Here is a 21,880-nt window from a genome sequence, read left to right on the forward strand (position 1 = left end):
ATTTGCACAACAGCATGTGAAATTTATTGTCAATCAGTGTTGCTTCCTAAGTGGACAGTTTGATTTCACAGAAGTGTGATTGACTTGGAGTTACATTGTGCTGTTTAAGTGTTCCCTTTATTTTTTTGAGCAGTGTATATATTTTGATTTGTTTAAATACATGATTCCATAGTTTTGATGACTTCACTATTATTCTACAATGTAGAAAATAGTACAAATAAAGAAAAAACCTTGAATGAGTATGTGTTCTAAAACTTATCTTACAGATACATTGATATGGATGTTGGAATATATTTTACAAAACATTTTCTAATACATTTTAATATATATTTACCAAATATATCAGTAAATACATATATTTGTGACATATACTGAAAAACAATGTAAAACGCAACATGCAACAATTTTACTGAGTTACATTTCATATAATGAAATCAGTTATTCATTTAGGCACTAATCTATGAATTTCACATGACTGGGCAGGGGCGCAGCCATTGTTGGGCCTGGGAGGCCATAGATCCACTAACTGGGGAGACAGGCCCACCCAATCAGAATGAGTTTTCCCCACAAAAGGGCTTTATTACAGACAGAAATACTCCTCAGTTTCATCAGCTGTCTGGGTAGCTGGTCTTAGAGGATCCTGCAGGAGAAGAGGCTGATTGTGGAGGTCCTGGGCTGGCGTGGTCTGCAAATCTCTAAAACGGCGTTGGTGGCGGCTTATGGTAGAGAAATTAACATTAAATTCTTTGGCAACAGCTTGTGGACATTCCTGCAATCAGCATCCCAAATGCACACTCCCTCAAAACTTTAGAGATCTGTGGCCAAACTGCACATTTTAGAGTGGCCTTTTATTGTCCCCAGCACAAGGTGCACCTGTGTAATGATCATGCTGTTTAATCAGCTTCTTGATATGCCACACCTGTCAGGTGGATGGATTATCTTTGCAAAGGAGAAATGCTCACTAACAGGGATGTAAACAAAATTGGAGGGAAATTTTGCACATATGCTCTTGTGCATATGGAACATTTCTGGTACCTTTTATTTCAGCTCATGAAACATGGGACCAAAGCTTTACATGTTGCGTTTATATTTTTGTTCAGTATACCCTTTCCATACATTCCGTAATCCAATTTTAAATATTTCACGTATCCTAAAAAATATATTTGATCTGTTTCCCCCCCTTATGGGCTATTATTGAGTGCTTTTCTCAATAGTGTAGTGGAGTGTTGTGAGCATAACAGTATGTGGAAAAGAATAAACCCTTACAAATTAGATTCTCAATAGACTGAATAGAGCATGCTTTTTAGTCCAAGAGAAGGCTTGACCAGGGTCCAGGAAACTGGCTCCTATAAGAGGCATCCAACCATATTGCTGTTACCAGTTTGGGGTGGCTTTTGACTCTTGCTGCCTCTGTCTGACTTCCCCAATAGGCCGAGTGTGCTTGTTTGTTGCAATGACCTAATGATGTACATCTTCAAATGTTTAAAAAAGTAATGTTGCGCTCATGGGAATGTCATTCCTTGAGCACCAGCCTACAGATGTCTTGAAATCAAGCGCAATTTGCACATGAAAATGTCATTGGATATCTCAACAATCATCAACAGCCATCTTCAGACCCACATATATTTCTACAATACACACACAAACAAACAAACAATTGGAGGGGTGGTCAATTGAAATAGGGTTTACGATCTGGCACTACACACACACACAACAGAAAGACAATACTCGCACCCACACCACAGTAGGTTGTATGAGAAATGTTTTATTTTTTTATTCAATTATGAGCCGTTCTCCTCTCTGATTAATGGAATGAATGAGAATCGGTAGGTTATTTACATGTTTCCAGACAGTCCCCCAAAATTCTGAAGAAAAGTGGAGGTGGTGAGGTGATAGAAGAAGCAGTTTTGTAGTGTAGAAAAAGCCATTATCTTGAAGGCGAGGACGGGGGAGGCCTCGCTGAGGGACACAAGCCATGTGTAGAGCCCTCCGTTGAACGAAGTCTATAAAAAAAAGTCCAATGGGTCAAGTCTGGACCTTCAGTTCCCATATCTACTATAGAACCGGCATCATTGCATTCTGGAAAAAAAACACTCAAGAATAGCCAGTACATTCCTCACGTGAAGCTGTGTTGTTTTCAAGTGAGGGCCTTTAAACATTTGGCAGGTGTAATAAACAAATGTTATGTTATTTAATATTTTTGCTATATTACTTCTAGTCATCTGTAGTTTTATGGGTTACATCGTTTTTTTCAAAATCGTGTAGGTTATCACATGATGTAAAGACAACTAGTCGGTTACTATAATAGGACACGGGAGGATTCTAGCTGCCATAGTGGCCCTTTCTGAGACTGCTCTCTAATCTAAAACATGGGTTTTACCTGGGCAGGGGAAGAGGTCTCTAGTCCTGGTACAGTAGAGACTAACTGCTCTGGGGTGAAGTTTCCCCCAGGTGCAGATCTAGGATCAGCTTCCCCTCCATCAATCCTAACCTTCACCATTGGGGAGAAAATGCTAAACTGACCCAAGATCAGAGTCTAGGGGCAACTTCACCTTACACCTCAAACTTGAAACAGGGATAATGTTTCACAATAGTGACACCCTGTTCATAATTTCACAGTTTAATCAATAATTGAGGTATTAGTTGTGGGGGAAAAGAGCATACCCATAGGTTCTTTAGAACCACAATAAGGGAGCACTGTATTAGAATAATTGTTTTTCTGATGTAGACTAATAATTTCTTTATAAAAACATTTTTAAAGGAAGTGGTGGTAAAAGAAAACAAAAAAATATATATTTATATTTAAATATCTTTTATACTTTTTTATTTATATATGATTAAAAATGCAATCAAAATAATTCCCATAGTATTAGTGTTTAAGTAAAGTTCAATATAGACTTTTATTATAACAAAATAGGCAGTTTACGGAGGGTTAAATATATGTTAAAATCTCATTGTACAATAAAGTTGTTACATTTTTGCATCTGCATTTTGCTGACAAACCTAAGGACACCTAAAAATGGCAGTTCCTTACTTTTGCATCTGTAAAAGCACTCTCAAAAACAATTCAAACGATCAAAGACGGTCATTTAAACAGCAAGACACATCTTAAAAACTCTCCATAGTTCTTGCACTGATCTGGTCTCAAACTCAAGTTCTAGAGGGAAGTATGTGTTTTAGTAGAAGCGATATCACATTTTGCTCATGAAAATGTCAATATTATTCCAAGAATCAAACACACATGTAGGATGCAAACGAGAATTACAACTGTACAAACAGTAATGCTGTTTGCATCACACAGTTCTTGTTAAGAGCAGAGGTCAGCGTTAAACCCTTTGAATGGACACACTACATACACTCTACCCTCCAGGACTTGAGTTGAAGAACCCTATTCAATCAAGTGCCGCACAAGAAACATCTGTGTGCCGCTCAAAGACACAAAATTCAATGGCTTTCTAACATGGATACACTGGTAAGGAGCGGGGGGGAAAGTGAATACGACTGTGTTCAAAAAAAATACGAGTACTATGATAAATACAGTGGGGAGAACAAGTATTTGATACACTGACGATTTTGCAGGTTTTCCTACTTACAAAGCATGTAGAGGTCTGTAATTTGTATCATAGGTACACTTCAACTGTGAGAGACAGAATCTAAAACAAAAATCCAGAAAATCACATTGTATGATTTGTAAGTAATTAATTTGCATTTTATTGCATGACATAAGTATTTGATACATCAGAAAAGCAGAACTTAATATTTGGTACAGAAACCTTTGTTTGCAATTACAGAGATCATACGTTTCCTGTAGTTCTTGACCGGGTTTGCACACACTGCAGCAGGGATTTTGGCCCACTCCTCCATACAGACCTTCTCCAGATCTTTTATACACATCTAGATGTGTATAAGAGACCGAGCCACGACCCATCTTCAATGCTCTTACTGAGGGAAGGAGGTTGTTGGCCAAGATCTCGTGATACATGGCCCCATCCATCCTCCCCTCAATACGGTGCAGTCATCCTGTCCCCTTTGCAGAAAAGCATCCTCAAAAAATTATGTTTCCACCTCCATGCTTCACGGTTGGGATGGTGTTCTTGGGGTTGTACTCATCCTTCTTCTTCCTCCAAACATGGCGAGTGGAGTTTAGACCAAAAAGCTCTATTTTTGTCTCATCAGACCACATGACCTTCTCCCATTCCTCCTCTGGATCATCCAGATGGTCATTGGCAAACTTCAGAYGGGCCTGGACATGCGCTGGCTTGAGCAGGGGGACCTTGCGTGCGCTGCAGGATTTTAATCCATGACGGCGTAGTGTGTTACTAATGGTTTTCTTTGAGACTGTGGTCCCAGCTCTCTTCAGGTCATTGACCAGGTACTGCCGTGTAGTTTTGAGCTGATCCCTCACCTTCCTCATGATCATTGATGCCCCACGAGGTGAGATCTTGCATGGAGCCCCAGGCCGAGGGTGATTGACCGTCATCTTGAACTTCTTCCATTTTCTAATAATTGCGCCAACAGTTGTTGCCTTCTCACCAAGCTGCTTGCCTATTGTCCTGTAGCCCATCCCAGCCTTGTGCAGGTCTACAATTTTATCCCTGATGTCCTTACACAGCTCTCTGGTCTTGGCCATTGTGGAGAGGTTGGAGTCTGTTTGATTGAGTGTGTGGACAGGTGTCTTTTATACAGGTAACGAGTTCAAACAGGTGCAGTTAATACAGGTAATGAGTGGAGAACAGGAGGGCTTCTTAAAGAAAACCTAACAGGTCTGTGAGAGCCGGAATTCTTACTGGTTGGTAGGTGATCAAATACTTATGTCATGCAATAAAATGCAAATTAATTACTTAAAAATCATACAATGTAATTTTCTGGATTTTTGTTTTAGATTCCGTTTCTCACAGTTGAAGTGTACCTATGATAAAAATTACAGACCTCTACATGCTTTGTAAGTAGGAAAACCTGCAAAATCGGCAGTGTATCAAATACTTGTTCTCCCCACTGTATGTTGAAGGATGACGGTTGGAGGGTAAAAGAAAGTGGAAAAAAGGTACTAAAAAGACATGCTGTTAAAGCTATCACGTGCAACGTTTTGCTTTGTGTTTCCGCTACTTATAACCTAATGCCTGAACTTCCTTCGTCTTCGGCCGAAAAAAAACGACTTAAATAAGAGGTACTATTAAGCCGTGAGCCACTAAAAAGTTCTTTCACTTTCCTTTTTTCTTAGAAAGTCACCTCCTTTAAACATTAAGGGACTGTACCGTTTGAACAACATCATCTGCCCCTCTGTGCTTTGCTCTGCTGGTCTGGCTATTCGTTGTCAACATCACTGGCCGTCACTGTCACTTCTTGGTCACAGACTTAGGTCATGAGAGAAGCCTGGCAGAGGAAGGGGATTGAGGAAAAGGGGGGTGATAAGGTTCGGGCTGTTTTGGAGGTGGTAGGGTAGTGTTTCCAGTTTCAGCAGAACAGGGCATAAATCATAAATAAAAAGGAGAGGAGGACGACAGGGGAGTAGAAAGTGTTGTGACCTCTTCATAATTTCTCCTTGGATAGCACCCATATGAACGGGCCAGACTGTTCCTCTATGATCTGCTTGACTTGCTCATAGATCTCCTCCAAGGTGTCTCCTTGAACAATGGCTGAAACAGACACAAAAAAGGCTTATCATCCAATAGCCTTTATATGCATCTACTTGCAATGCTGTGTCTACTCTGTTGCTTTAATTGTAATTTATTTGCCTGTGAAGCCCCTTAAGAATTCCCTGTGTTAAAAAAGGGTGATACACACATAGAAATAAAGTAAACAATTAAATGTTAAACTAACCGTCCCATGTCATGCCAAGATCACAGAGAAATGGGTTAGTTTTTCACCTGTAAAATGCTCGGTGAACTCCTGCTCCAGCTTGGTGGCTCTGTCAAAGGTCTTCCTGCTCTGCTCCTCCGTCAGCCTCTTATTCATCTCCCTGATAGAAAGGGAGAGAACAGCACAGTGAAAACCCTGTACACAACAGTGTCTAGATCCAGGTACTAATTCTGGCAAGAACAACTAGCAATCCAAAACAAATGTAGAAAGATACACCGATACCAGACCTAAACTTCTTTCTTATTTTAAAAATGTTATTTGCAGATTGCATGACACAGGCTTTTGTGCCAGTTAAGCTCAAACCGACAGAGCTAGTAGCAGCAACCATCAAGTCTGCTAAACTAAGCTGACAGTTGTACCAGGTGGATAAGCATCTAAAGCTGACAGAGAATCAGCTCCCACTCACATGATGTTCTCCACAGACTTGGGTTTGATGAAAACAGCGATGGGATGGAGCTGGGCCAGCTGCAGCCTCTTGATGGCGTTGCCTGACACATCCAGGATGCAGTGTTTGCCCTTAGGGAGGGGAACAGAGAAATCTGGTGGGTGCAGTGTTGTCACGATACAGAAACACAAACCAGACTGAACTCTATGATATGCTTTATGTAAAATATTGTTTGCTGTGCCGGAGTCAGGAGAAGTTGCCTAAGCTTCCGACTCTGGACCACATATGCACCCTGGCGATGGGGGTTCGAGCTCTGTCTTGGCCACCTTCTGTCTATACTATCGGTCTCCCTCTACATTTCCCACTGTACTGTCCCAATATTTGTTTTTGTTATGTGCTGTAGCTTGGAAAATAAAAGACATGACTTTGGGTGACAACATAAGGCATAACTCTCCTATTAACTGGAGCAGGATTTCACAGAGACCTGAATGAGCACCTTTGCTTAGTGAGTGAACCTAAAGTTAAACAATGGTGACCCCTTTTAGCTACCTAGGGTACATGTACACTAGCGGCCAAAAGTTTTAGAACACCTACTCATTCAAGGGTTTTCCTTTATTTGTACTATTTCCTATAGTGAAGAATAATAGTGAAGACATACAAACTATAAAATAACACATACGGAATCATGTAGTAACCAAAAAAGTGTTAAACAAATCCAAATATATTTGATATTCTTGAAATAGCCACCCTTTGCCTTGACGACAGCTTTGCACAATCTTGGTATTCTCTCAACCAACGTCACCTTGAATGCTTTACCAACAGTCTTGAAGGAGTTCCCACATATGCTGAGCACTTGTTTGTTGCGTTTCCATCACTCTGCAGTCTGACTCATCCCAAAACATCTCAATTTGGTTGAGGTTGGGGGATTGTGGGGGCCAGGTCATGTGATGCAGCACTCCATCACTCTCCTTCTTGGTAAAATAGCCCTTACACAGCCTGGAGGTGTACTGGGTCATTGTTCTGTTGAAAAACAAATGATAGTCCCCACGAACCCCAATCCAGTTGGGATGGCGTATCGCTGCAGAATGCTGTGGTAGCCATGCAGGTTAAGTGTGCCTTGAATTCGAAATAAATGTCACCAGCAAAGCACCCCCACACCATAACACCACATGCGGAGATCATCCGTTCACCCACACCGCGTCTCACAAAGACACGGCGGTTGGAACCAAAAATCTCCAATTTGGCCTCCACACCAAAGGATACATTTCCACCAGTCTAATGTCCATTGCTCGTGTTTCTTGGCCCAAGCAATTCTCTTCTTCTTATTGGTGTCCTTTAGTAGTGGTTTCTTTGCAGCAGACCATGAAAGCCTGATTCACACAGTCTCCTCTGAACAGCGGATTTTGAGCCAGTTTCATCATAGCGCTTGATGGTTTTTGCGACTGCACGTGAAGAAACTTTCACAGTTCTTGAAATGTTCTGTATTGACTGACCTTCATGTCTTAAAGTAATGATGGACTGTCGTTTCTCTTTGCTTATTTGAGCTGTTCATGCCATAATATGGACTTTTACCAAATAAGGCTATGTTCTGTATATCCCCCCTCCCCACCTTGTCACAACACAACTGATTGGCTCAAACGCATTAAGGAAAGAAGTTCCACAAATTAACTTTTAAGAATGCACACCTGTTAATTGAAATGCAGGTGACTACCTCATGAAGCTAGTTTTGAGAACGCCAAGAGTGTGCAAAGCTGTTTGTTTCCAACCCGCCGTGTCTTTGTGAGACGCGGTGTGGGTGAACGGATGATCTCCGCATGTGTATTTCCCACCGTGCTGGTGACACACTATGATTTATTTAGAATTCAAGGCACACTTAACCAGCATGGCTACAACAGCATTCTGCAGACAAAACACCATCCCATCTGGTTTGGGCTTGGTGGGACTATCATTTGTTTTTCAACAGGACAATGACCCAACACACCTCCAGGCTGTGTATGGGCTATTTTACCAAGAAGGAGAGTGATGGAGTGCTGCATCAGATGACCTGGCCTCCACAATCCCCCGACCTCAATCAAATTTAGATGGTTTGGGATAAGTCGGACCGCACAGTGATGGAAACGCAGCCAACAAGTGCTCAGCATATGTGGGAACTCCTTCAAGACTGTTGGAAAAGCATTCCAGGTGTAGCTGGTTGAGAGAATGCCAACAGTGTGCAGAGCTGTCATCAAGGCAAAGGGTGGCTATTTGAAGAATCTGTTTAACTTTTTTGTTTACTACATGATTCCATATGTGTTATTTCATAGTGTTGATGTCTTCATTATTATTCTACAATGTAGAAAATAGTAAAAATATAGAAAAACCCTTGAATGAGTAGGTTTTCTAAAACATTTACCGCTAGTGTGTCTATGCATATTCCTAAAAATCTAAGGGCATATTTATCAACTGGAAATTACTGGGCATCTTACAGACTGTTGATTTTAAGGCTGAACACACTCAAGCCTGTTACATCCAGGGTGGGAAAAAAAACAGCCTTGGTTGAAAGTACGTCAATACAACCAGAAACGGCTGTTTTTTTCAACCAGTTTTGCCTGCTGTGGTGGGACTGCAGACAGTGAAGAAGTTCCGTTAAGGATGGCCTTCTATTCTGTTCACGTACCTTCTCTGCCACCTCACGCACCGACTGTACGCTGGTCCCGTACAGGTGGTTGTTGTACTGGCCCGCCTCGATAAACTTGTGGTCCTGGATGTCCTTCTCCATCTGCTCCCTGGACACCACAAAGTGGTAGTCCCTGGTGTCCACCTCATAGTCCCGCTTAGGTCTGGTTGTGTCTGGGGGGAAAGGAAAGGACCAGTGTTAGACGTATGGCGGGAACTCCCTCTTTCCCATCTTTACATTAATCCAATGCTTTTAAATGTGTGGGGAAGAGTGCAAAAGTCCCAAATTGCACTCTATATTGCACTACTTTTGAACAGAGTATAAAAGAGTGCCATTTGGGATGCATATTTTGTGAGAATTAATGAGAAGAGATCAACTCAGACTGTGATGACTGCGTTAATCAGACTGCGTGACCAAATGGTTGGCCTGCAAGTAGAAACATTTCCTATTTTTACCATGAACAATGTATAAAGAGAAAATTACCATTGTAATGAATGGTGCACGTTTTCTCAGCCACAACTTGTGTTTGAGGAAATAAATAACCTGTAAAAGCGCTGTCTTTTACCACGGCAAACACGTAAGACAAGTAACATTACACTCACGGGGAACACAGGACCCAAATTTGTCGGGGAACTCCGATATCAGGTCGTCGTTTACCCGATCCTTCATGGGACCAAGAATAATCACTGGACGGGTGTAGTTCACTGATGGGAGAACAAAAACCCAACCGCTAACATTGTGTTTGAAAAATCCAAACACAGTCCAGCAATTTGGAAAAACATCACACTTCTAACTGACGTAAATTGTGTTTTCACACACCAACGCCTCCTGAAGCTTTACACATTGAAATCAAATGTAATTTAAATATTAACAAGGCACCAAAGGTATTTGACTGTGATGGAGAAAAAGAAGCTCACCTTCCTGTTGACTGACTGGCTCGTACGACAGCACGTACTCCTCTTGACCACCTGAGAACAACGAGTGACCACAGAAGAACCATGCTTTCCATCACACAAGAGTACAGAAAATAATTCCACTTTGATACTGTTCTGTATATATCTATGTTGTTTGTTTTATGCTATGCAAGTGACGTAGCAAGTAGCTTTGTCATTTATTTTTTATTTTTATTTTTTAAACATTTGTAGGCTTTTTGAATGGTCTCCAGCTCAAAAACTTAATGAAAGGTATCTGGCAGAAGAAAATTTATCCACAAACACGACTATAATTTGTTATATATCTTATATGACCGTGTTTTCAAGAATTTGATAATATAATCGTCAAGCCCATTCAATAGATCAGGGACATGAAAATGAAAGTACGACATAGGAATGCGTCACTTTCACACGGTATTGAAATTACTATTTGAAACCACAAGCTTGGTATATATATATATGTGTGTTAGCTGACAACGTCAAAAAAGATGTGCACTCTTCCATGGGGCAAACGTCATTGTGCTGTTCTGATTCTGGATGGTTAGGTTGCTAGCAAGAATGACAAGAAACTGCCATGTGAGAAATCATTAGTGGCTCGTTTCAGCTTGTTATTGATACCATGCCTTGTTCTGAGGTGTTTTAACGGATTTTGTGTCAATGCTAATATGGCTAGAATTCGCTAGCTAGCTAACAAACAACTGTAACAATGTATTTGAGAGACAAGCACTCATTGTAAAAATGTATTTATGTTTTCAAAAACATAGAAATATAGCTTAAATGTTGTCAACAATCTAAGCCAGCCCAGTCTGTTTTGGCCCTTAGCTGCGCAAGCCTCGGTTTTGTTGCTAAACAACCAACCCGTCTATACAGTGGGGCAAAAAAGTATTTAGTCAGCCACCAATTSTGCAAGTTCTCCCACTTAAAAAGATGAGAGGCCTGTAATTTTCATCATAGGTACACTTCAACTATGACCGAGAAAATGAGAAAAAAAATCCAGAAAATCACATTGTAGGATTTTTAATGAATTTATTTGCAAATTATGGTGGAAAATAAGTATTTGGTCACCTACAAACAAGCAAGATTTCTAGCTCTCACAGACCTGTAACTTCCTCTTTAAGAGGCTCCTCTGTCCTCCACTCGTTACCTGTATTAATGGCACCTGTTTGAACTTGTATAAAAGACACCTGTCCACAACCTCAAACAGTCACACTCCAAACTCCACTATGGCCAAGACCAAAGAGCTGTCAAAGGACACCCGAAACAAAATTGTAGACCTGCACCAGGCTGGGAAGACTGAATCTGCAATAGGTAAGCAGTTGGTTTTGAAGAAATCAACTGTGGGAGAATTATTAGGAAATGTGAGACATACAAGACCACTGATAATCTCCCTCGATCTGGGGCTCCACGCAGATCTCACCCCGTGGGTCAAAATTATCACAAGAACGGTGAGCAAAAATCCCAGAACCACACGGGGGGACCTAGTGAATGACCTGCAGAGAGCTGGGACCAAAAGTAACAAAGCCTACCATCAGTAACACACTACGCCGCCAGGGACTCAAATCCTGCAGTGCCAGACGTGTCCCCCTGCTTAAGCCAGTACATGTCCAGGCCCGTCTGAAGTTTGCTAGAGAGCATTTGGATATCCAGAGAAGATTGGGAGAATGTCATATGGTCAGATGAAACCAAAATATAACTTTTTTGGTAAAAACTCAACTCGTCGTGTTTGGAGGACAAAGAATGGAGTGCATCCAAAGAACACCATCCGACTGTGGAAGCATGGGGGGGAAACCATGCTTCGGGGCTTGTTCTTGCAAAGGACAAGGAACACTAGGTGGGACAAAATTCTAGATCATACCCGATGTTTAACCAAGTGATTGAGAAAATGTTAGGACATAGATTTCGAGTCCAGGTTCCATATCTAACTTAATGTATACCATGTGGAGGAAAGTTGTTGGGAATAAGTGAGATCAGGCACTACATTAGTGCGCAGCAGCTCTGAGTTACCTGATCTGAATGCTCCAAGTAGGCTCAGATCTCAGACATGAGACTCAAAATTTGCACTAGGCTGTCTATTCTCTATTAAGTGTGTCTGCAGTTGTGCTGATAGATATCGTTCGAAGAACAACACCTAATCGACCAGTCCTGTGTGTCAGGCGAAGGAGGTAGGACTCTATATGCGGTATGAGTAGAAACATTTCAATACGGGTAATCCTATGTTGAGATAGGAACATCTATACATCCTCTTAGCACATCCAGAGTCTCCAGCACTACCTGTCAGAACTTCTCGCGGGAATAGAGAGAAGTATTATACTAGTGTAAGAACGAAGCGGTGGAAGTGTTTGTTAAATTTGTAGCCTCTGAATGAGTATCAGCCACTGCTCCAGCATTCACACAAAGGGCCCTGATAAAGTTATTCCACATCACTGCTCTAGAGAGTAAAGTATCATCTGCAATTAAGCGACGTGACATGTCGGTGCTCATCATTTGTCTTTTATGTTACAATCTGAGCGATTGTCATGAAACTCAGAGCGAGTTATTAGAAAAACCTTGTTAGGAAACTCTGAGACTTCTAACACACTATCGACATAGCATACTATCCTCATTGATAGCCCCTGATAACGCCATGAGCAAGAGGTGCGTATAACTGAGGTAGATATCCCTCGCATGATCTTTCCAGTGTAATAATACACTCAGTAAATCGACTGCGATTAGATTATTATCTGCTCTTTCTATATTGTTCGCAGGATTTTTCCTGCTTTCACTCAATTATATACACTAAATTTTTTGTTTGATTAATATTTTTGGCATGTCATTTTCGATGTGCATCGTGACAATGATCTGTGCTTCGATCACTATTCCAGCTTTAAACATAAAAACTCACTCTCGTACGCATCGAGGTGACAATTGAGGCTGAATCATACGCTAACGGTAAGTGCTCATACTTATTTTGTGTAACCAGTCTAAAAATCACCACAGTCTCTGCGGCTGTCCAGTCATATGATCGTATAGCGATCACACATAATGAACTCATCACTCAGGCTCAAATATTTCTTATAGTGCGACATTCTCAAAGTATCTTTGTGTGAATGATTGTATCGAAATCATTGTAACCTCTCCTAAACCATAGAATCCATGCGGAGAAGCGATTCTCTGCTGCGTGACAACTCTCTTGATGGAATCATGCGAAAATTGTGTTAGTGTGGGTATTACATGTATTATGTGGCATAGAATTAGCGAGTTACATAAAAAACAATACAAAAAAATTTCTTCATCTCCTACCATTGAGATAACATCTCGTGGGGAGCGGAGTTTAGTATGCAACTATATGTATATCAAGGACAAGCGGTGTACATTTCGAAGTATATAATGCGTAAGCCCACCCCGCTCTGGAAAGAAAGACACGAACTGCTGTTCACAAAGGCCTGATTAGTTATTCTTGTGGTTAATCAGATTAACCAACTACTGGTCATGTCCTTTTATGTCATTAGCTTGATTTAGTGTTCTTGATGCCCAACAAAACAAAACAACGTATACTATATATTAAGTCACATGACCTCCACCACCATACATATATGTGGTCAGATCAATACTCACATTATAACTCCCTCAGTAGTGAAATCCAATATCCGATAATCATACAGTGTTGAGTTTTACTAGAATATTATCATTTAGTGTTTACTCTATTGTTGACTGGTCATATTTACTGTTCTTCGAAATACAGTAATTGTAATGATACCTATTAGAGTGAGCGCAATGAATAACATCATATAGAGGTGTAACCAGCCTCTCTCAGAGTCTTCTTGTTATCAAGTCGACAGTGGCTACAGAATCTACTAATGACCAATACCTAGCAGATTAGGGAGTGTAGAGCGCTGGAGCTCTACATATGTGAGAGCAGGACTAGAGCATATGATTTCGTGCGCCATCGACCTGTATAGCTCTTTAGATCTCATAGAACATCAAGGCGCGTAAATAAGCATAGATTCTTGATTTTTAATCCTTTTGGTTGTGTGAAATGGTTAGGCCTCTCCTTATTGCTGAAGAATAGTAATTGTGGAGGGATGTGGGTTGTATGGAAATGCTCCTGAATTCATCCATTTGCTACAAAGTGGGGAGAGGATATGAATTGCATAATGATATATACAAAAGGTGCTCGTGAAGTATATGTACAGAGTTATTTCCTAAATACATACTTGTCAGACAAGGATTCCACTCTAAGTATAACACATATAATTTTCAATAACATTATTTGGTTGAAAGTGAGCTCCAATACCTGAGTGATTATTGTTACATATGGACTGTTCATCCGACATTCATTACTATATGGCTTATCAATAACAGGGGATAACGACAATGCAGTGAGAGCCAGTGCTACCTATCGGTGAAAGACCAGTCTAAACGATGCCACCAAGTGCGCATATCATGCTTTCAAAACTTCCTTCTAAGAAGAACATACCACTCTGAATAGGTGTTCGAGCTATCCACAAGAGTGATCCATGCTTTGATATTCAAGCACTGTGGCAATTGGAGCACCTCACAGACTACTTTGCCCTAAGCGGCCCTGGTTAAAAGTATTCGCACGTATCGATATAGTTTAAGGGCAATTCATGACTCGCCTAAGTCTCTTGCTTATTTATATCTCAATAATCTCCTACCTCTCGAAAAAACAAGAGAGTAATATAAACGACGCAAACGAGTAAACAAGTCCCAGTCTCAGCGACGGTTGTGCATGTACGAAACTGTGCAAATCCGTACACAGCCAATAACTGCAAAACAACCCTATGAAAAACTGGTAAAGAATACGGGTCTTAATACGGGCCTCGCGACCCAGACAAAGTAAATAGGCGTAAACAAAAAACATTCTCGTATATGTTCTCAGTCATCCGCCAACCAAATCAACATTCTCCTGCTTGCAATACCACAATGTCCGTATAATCAGAAGTAGAGATAATTAAAATAAGCAGATAGACATGAGCACTCTCTACAAGAGAGATACAGTCGTGACCAACATGTCAACAACAGCATACGATGTGCGTTACATCTTTGGGTCCGACTAGTGAATAAGTTTGGGAGACTCATATAGGAAGATGGAATAATATCAGTTCGAGTGCGTGAGAATCTCACCCAGTCCGAACCAGACTCGTTTGAATTATACATCAATTATATTAAGACAAAAAAACTGAGACCTGTTTTTACTCAATAATGTGGAGCCGATGCGATAATCTCTGTCACTAAAAACTTATCGTGTACATATAATAAGGCCTCGAGTTAAAGAAAACAAATACAAAGTTTATAAATAACATACTTAAAATCATGTTCTCTTGCAATATTTCGATGCGTTCCTAACGCTTATAGATCAACAAACTGTTGACGAGGCGCAGTAGATTATTTGAGTAACTCATCATAATAGAGTATAATATAAAACTGCTCGCATTCTGTCAGAGATCTGAGCGCTTTAAATCTATGTGTGCGTTCAGCCGTGTGGAATGAGCCACACTACACTATATCTATTGCTGATTTGCACTCAAGGGACCTTATTGCTCTTTGTTATATGTGCTCTCAGAAATTAACTACTCTGGTCTAGATATTCATTATAGATGCATTGTGATGTAGATGCTTTTGTGTCGAATAAGACTCTATAAAACAGAAACAAAATATAGCTAGAGTTACTCCAAGCTAATGGGCCTGAATCCGGATTCACACAGTAGTACTTCCAAGCAAAGAGAAGTTAAGGAGATTCAATCTGCGCATGTGCAGATAGTGAGATAATATTTCCATAGTGCGTGATGCAGTACAGTAACATGATGCAGAGCTGTGAACTCAGTGTAGTGTGTCTAGCTCGCTTGCTCAGCGTACCCTCTTCTCCGTCCTTGAATCATCTTATGGAATCCATAGAGTCATAACATGGAGTGATGACTACTCACAAACTTCATGTCTGATACACTACACTCAATAATGTGCTATTAGCATTCTCTGCGATCATTCACATTCACATTACTATATGGAACGACATATGCGCACGTAGGAGGTTAAGCCTACAGAATACCTCTCAGATCGTTTTACACAAAGCTGTTCGAACTAAACAGCATTACAACTGCCATCGTGAGCCCAGACGTAAGGCGAGAGTGAAGATCGACGATTTCATCTTGACATTGTTCTTCTAGTGACGAGTGAAATGATAGACAGTCAAGCTAAATTCAAGATGATTCTGTGTTAAATGATCTTTTAGAGCATTTTGAGTGAGCTCACATATGAGTACTCGAGAAAGCCTACTTGAATACATGCCTAGTATGACATATCTTAAAGTTTGTGGTTGAACAGAGTTAGTCTTGATAAATATTGGGTTTAAAATTGCTGCTGTTTCAAAACTTGGCATCTGCCATACGATTATAGCTCGCATATATTATGGTCATGCGTTGGTATTGACAATACTGAATCGAATAAGTTTGAATGTTATGCGAACATGATCACAAAAAATGTGTATTTGTGATAAATAAACGATGTCGATTAACTGAACTGCTAATGTACCTATTGATATAAACTATACCAGGATTGACTTGTGTTTTTTAGCTATAGCTAGATATTTTATGGTCTGAATTATGCGCTCATACGAATATCGTTTAAGCCATTAATATCAAAAGTGACATCAAACCTAATACCATACTATCATATTGGAATGACTATTCATCACAATCATGTACTAATTACATCTAGGAAGAAGGGATGTAAATTCCTATAAAAATCAATGCGCTAACTCTATAGTTGAGCGACTCAGTGTACTCACAGAAAGATACTGAATTATTGACACCTGATAGTGTCTCTACCTAATAACAAACTGTAGACCCATCTGTAAGCACTAGGACAGAATGTGCTCAGCAAATTCTAATATCCTAGTTTTCTTCTTTATGGCGTGTCGATGTTACATAGAGCAATATGTTTACTCTCGTGCACTGAGCGCAGATGATACAGCTAATATATTGGTGGCCGGTGAAGTTCTATATGGAATAACCGAGCTCATAATGCCAAAAACGAACTCCGGTTCCAGACCCATTGATCTCAGACTATTTTTACTGCATAGATCCCTCGGATAATCAATCCTTAATCCAACCTACCTTGAGAACATTTGGGGAGAGTGCTAGCTGAACTTGATCAACAATATAGGTAATAACATAGTCACTACCCCATCAGATATGTGTGAATTAATGCTCAGCCCATAAGACAGACAGACATCCTCTCCACTATGCTGCCTGCTATCGCAGCAGAGAGCCATGTCAAGGGTCAGTCTAAGTAGTTAGTACTTCTTTTGTGTCAAGAATCGTAACGATATGTGTGCGACCAAATTAAAGAATTACAGAAACCCATAGCATCACATCACACAAAGAAATCAAACTGATTTCATAGTCTGTTTCTCTCTACACGAGTCCTTCTACTAGACAGATACATCCTATTATATTAGCACTGTGCATACTGAGCAGACCATTACTCAAAAGGGCGTCCTTAGGAATAGAAATATATGAATTTACTACTCTGCTCGAACATAACCAGAACCTGCTTCACGCGATTACAGACATGGTTCAAAAGCTCAAGCTACATATGATATCTATTGTTCGTCGGAGTAGTCGGATTTCCATAAGCAATCTAATACATTAATCTACAGCTCTATCGAAAAATGACATGCCAGACTCTACATTCACACCATCATCTCCTTGGAAAATGCACTAGAAATATAATTCATGCATAAATGATCTACATATGATCAATTTATTGTGGGACCACTTCTATGTGCAAGAGACAGTAGTGAAAAGAGAGCTCAGAATGATTGTCGCTGCAGCGTGCATATGTTCTCGAAGACCAGCTCTTATTCATAATTACTATTCACTAGATCTCTGCCTTTACCTATCTATACCTTTAGAGTAGAGCCACTTACACACTGAATTGTTCAGAGGCTCTATAAAAACTGCATTGCTCCAGGTTTCATGTTCCTGAATTGTCTAAAGTTGGATCGGATGACCTCCATTCCGGATATATCGCAGACAAGTCATATTGTTATGGAGAAACCTGATGAGATATATATCGAAAACAATATATTTAAGAAAATCTCTTAGTATATAGAAACTTAGCAAGCAGAATTACAACTCTATAAAACTAGTACTAGACTCCCAAACCTACCTCTTTAATCGAGCGCTCCAGGATTTGGTGTCGCCAGGAGGTATAGTGTAATTTCGCATATTTACAGAGCATGCCTAACATCAAACGATAACTGGACTCTATAATCATACTGTATTGCCTGTGAAAGCAGAATAGCTCGAACTGATCCTTACGCATCTCACATTCATGACGCAATAGATGCAATCTTGTGTATATCAGACTAATACAGACTATTTACCTCATACCTCGTATAACACTCGTGAACATCAGTTTTTTTCCCTGTTTTCATTGAGTCTCTCGGATCGGTGAAGGATATAGGCTTCTCCGAGACCAGGCCTAGTAATATGTCGTCTGGGTCAATTCAAACATTCCGAAGAATGCGAAGACAAATAACTAGAGGGTCGAAGATTTCATAGGGTCTCACCTATGAGAAGGACTAGTTAATCGAATTCCCGGACTCTCTTCGCAAGGTAAATAGCGCCAGCGTCCTCTACCATTCATTGGTGTACCATATTGAGCCATGAATGTGCGTCAGGTGCTACATGGAAGAAATAAACCTAGGGAATGATCTCTACGTTATTAGAGTGAATAATTATTTTTGCGACATTACCTTATACGAATCTTATTATCACTGACTCTCTAAACATTACATATTTAACTAAATGTATTTTCACCGTATGTCGTGAGACCAACCTGCGCCCCACGGACGTGACACTCGAATTAAAATTGGTATACGTTGGACGTGGTTGCTTATCGCACATTCTCGGCAATCGTAAACAGTGGACTAGAAACCACTCAGTAAGGTCTGGGATAAGTAGGAAGTGTGAAGTGCCCGAGCAGAGCTATTGAGTGTGATTGGAGTCTAGCGTACTTGTTGAGATCGATAACCAGCTGTGAGGTGATGCCTTACGAATTAATCTTAATAGAGTCAAGGTCCAAAGGCCTCAAGGTGTATTCTGACGTCCTGCATATAGTGTACAGAGTATGTAATTAGTTACCTTGCAGTGATAATGCGTGTGAGTGGGTACACATGCGATCTAGAGCTTTAACCAAGAGAGTGGTCAGATTTATCTAATCTGACTCTCGTTACTAGAGTTTTCTGTCAAGCTCCGTCGAATAAATTTGCTACCCCTACCTCACTCCAAATTATACCAACACTAGATGCTGGAGCGAGGCATATGAATAAATGATTAAAATGAATACACACAAAACACATGCAATGTATGCATTGGTCAACTATTGGACTTCAACTAAAGCATATACACAAGTACAAATTAAGCGCATTCTTCCGAAGACGTGCGCTACACTACAGTGTTACGAGTCCTTATTCCACTCTCAAACCCATACACCACTATTGATATGGACTGTTCAAATCAATCGATATATATTCTTAATAGTTAACGCTGGTACTAGAGCGTGTGAGAAAATCACGAGATTGTATAAGCCCTAGATTCTATCGGTATCCAGGACAACCAGTTGTCACACGTAGCTGCCATCACAGCAAGGATGCTATCTACAAGACAAACTATGCGACATACAGAACACACGTGGAGGTGACTTGCCATTGTTACAACCGTAGTGTTGGACACTACTCCGGATGCTTATAAGAAATCCCGCTGATGCTCCATCCAGAGATAGCGAATATGTGATCACACAAAACAGAGCAGAGCGTCTCGGCATACGCAGACTAGATGAATGGCCTAATCTTACAGTCACCTCTCACTCCTAGATATCTTCGAGCTGAGAGTGGCGAAACACCCCATGATAAAGGCAAGGGCATTGCAAAACGATAATTATACTGCGGAACTACGCTGGAGAGGTGGAAACCACATGTCTCCGCAAGCTGCCCAGTGATGCTCAGGACCCTACCAGCCTCGAACAGCCAAATGAGCCATTTATACTATACTTGCTCGCTACAAAGAGCCACAAGAGCCCACCCAGGTCACAGCAATAGTAATAAGGAATAGCACCAAGACACTGTAGTGTAAACTTGGACCCACCGACCAAATCTCAAGTGTGGAATACTCAGAACTTACAAATGGCCCATCAGCTCAGAGTTGCTGAGAGGGGACGTGACCCAAATTTCAACAGATTGATTTCCCATAGAGTTCACTATGTGGACAACATTACCACAAGGCCCACGGGGACAGACAGGCCCACCGGCCAGATTACCTGGACGCCTGTACTCAGAGCATGCCGTGGACCAACTGGCCAAGTGGGTCTTCACTGACATTTTCATAGTGCTTACTTTCGTTGGCCTCGACTGGAGTGCGATGAGTAAAATACATACATTATAGTATGGGTTGTGCGAGAAGAGACCTAGACCAGTCTCGAGTCAATTGTCCCTCGTGTTCCATAGAAAGTCATAGCAGATATACTCACTTCCTTGTGGAAGTTACCTATCGCACTGAGTTAGATAGCATCATTACTCGGTGATAGCATCTTGAAGAACATCATTAAGTGCTTTTATAACAATACTGATAATTCGAACGTCCTCCATACCTTCGAAGCAACAGACTAATTCGGCAATGCGAGTACGGCTCGGTTGAAACATTCCATATGCTAAAAGGAACACCCTGCGTGGTTCATCTATAGTTATCGCGTCGAAGAATAGCCACACTCAAGTGACTGATATCTATCAATCATGTTCCATGACCTACGAACTTTATAATGAGCTCTCAAGGTCGTGAAGAAGGCTATCGCAACAAACACATATCTTTGTGCCCTGCACTATGGCTATAGATACTGTGAAAAGATGTGTGTCTCTTGGGTCTCTCAACATACAACAAAAACTAGTTAATATAAGACTTACACCAGTATTACTGCGAGGAGAGTCAATCATGTCGGATACCAGGTTCATTGCTAATCCACCGAAGCTCGCTGGAGAGTTCTGAGCTAGACTGCTGGCAAATTCCAACACGTAATGGCGCATGATCAGTGAAGCAAGAGTAGGTGAGAGTGATCCATCGTCTCCACGTAGTTAACTCATACTTCGATTTGAGCTCTCGCAATATACAATGCTTCCACGTCCATATACCTAGACTTATCAGTAGTGACTTTACCGCAAAGTATTCAACTCACCCTTGGCACTTTTACCTCTTGATTATATGTTTGATCCGTTTAACATCGAAATTCTGGAATCTCATAATATACATTTAGACTTAATTTGGAGGGTGTGAGGTGTGTGAAAAGGCGATGTATGAGATCTCTCCAGCGCACCTTAACATGTGTGCCTACGCCTCTCGAAGTCTAGTGAGCTAGACTGAATGCATAGCATAATATTTATATATACTTCCGAGCATAAAACAATATCACCGAAAAATAAAGTACTCACAATACTCTTTTAATTATTAGGAGCGTTGTGGGAAGACGATAGAGTGTGTGCAATGACACTATTCACTCATCAAGCCCAAAGAAGTCATCTTCTTATTTGGTAGAGCCACCTTTTGCCAGCAATACAGCTATAAGTCTTCTTGGGTATGTCTCGCTGATTATAGGTTGGCACATCTAGCCGCTTGCGTACTTTCTGAGCCTCCATTCCCATTATTCAAGAGAAAGGGTGAAAACTGACGCCAAGGCGTCACTTCATAGTTGGATGGGTTCAGGTCGTGAATAGGTTAACTCAGCGAGTGCTATAAGTAAATACACACAGAATTACTACAAATGTGTGGATTGAGGTCTGATGCGTGTGTGACTATGATGTGACCCTCATCCGATAGTACAACTATTTCAAATGTGTTCCTATTAATTACAAGTCACATTGTGAGGCTGATTTGCTTTTAGCTGACATTTACTAGCACTCACACATAATAACGCAACATGTGAAATTAAACTTTAGAGAGAATTCAACGATCATTTATGTGATATTTCTCCGACATATATTCATTCCAGTTTTCATCT

At 40.7% G+C, this 21,880-nt stretch overlaps 1 protein-coding gene across 8 annotated transcripts in view; it reads right to left on the reverse strand.

Moving 5' to 3' along the window:
* Window positions 1-4,015: 4,015 nt before the first annotated feature.
* dlg1b (discs large MAGUK scaffold protein 1b) overlaps window positions 4,016-21,880 on the reverse strand; it is a 160,531-nt gene continuing 142,666 nt past the window's right edge. For all 8 annotated transcript variants that reach the window (XM_070436814.1, XM_070436813.1, XM_023978023.2 and 5 more), the window contains 6 exons: window positions 9,818-9,868; window positions 9,503-9,604; window positions 8,901-9,073; window positions 6,266-6,375; window positions 5,868-5,959; window positions 4,016-5,636 (listed from right to left, as the gene is read on the reverse strand). In XM_070436814.1, coding sequence (XP_070292915.1) covers window positions 5,530-5,636; window positions 5,868-5,959; window positions 6,266-6,375; window positions 8,901-9,073; window positions 9,503-9,604; window positions 9,818-9,868 — 635 coding nt within the window. In that variant the 3' untranslated portion in view covers window positions 4,016-5,529. The remainder of the gene's footprint in view (window positions 5,637-5,867; window positions 5,960-6,265; window positions 6,376-8,900; window positions 9,074-9,502; window positions 9,605-9,817; window positions 9,869-21,880) is intronic.

This window comes from Salvelinus sp. IW2-2015, linkage group LG32 (genome assembly GCF_002910315.2).
Source record: "Salvelinus sp. IW2-2015 linkage group LG32, ASM291031v2, whole genome shotgun sequence".
In the NCBI taxonomy this organism is placed as follows: Eukaryota; Metazoa; Chordata; class Actinopteri; order Salmoniformes; family Salmonidae; genus Salvelinus; species Salvelinus sp. IW2-2015.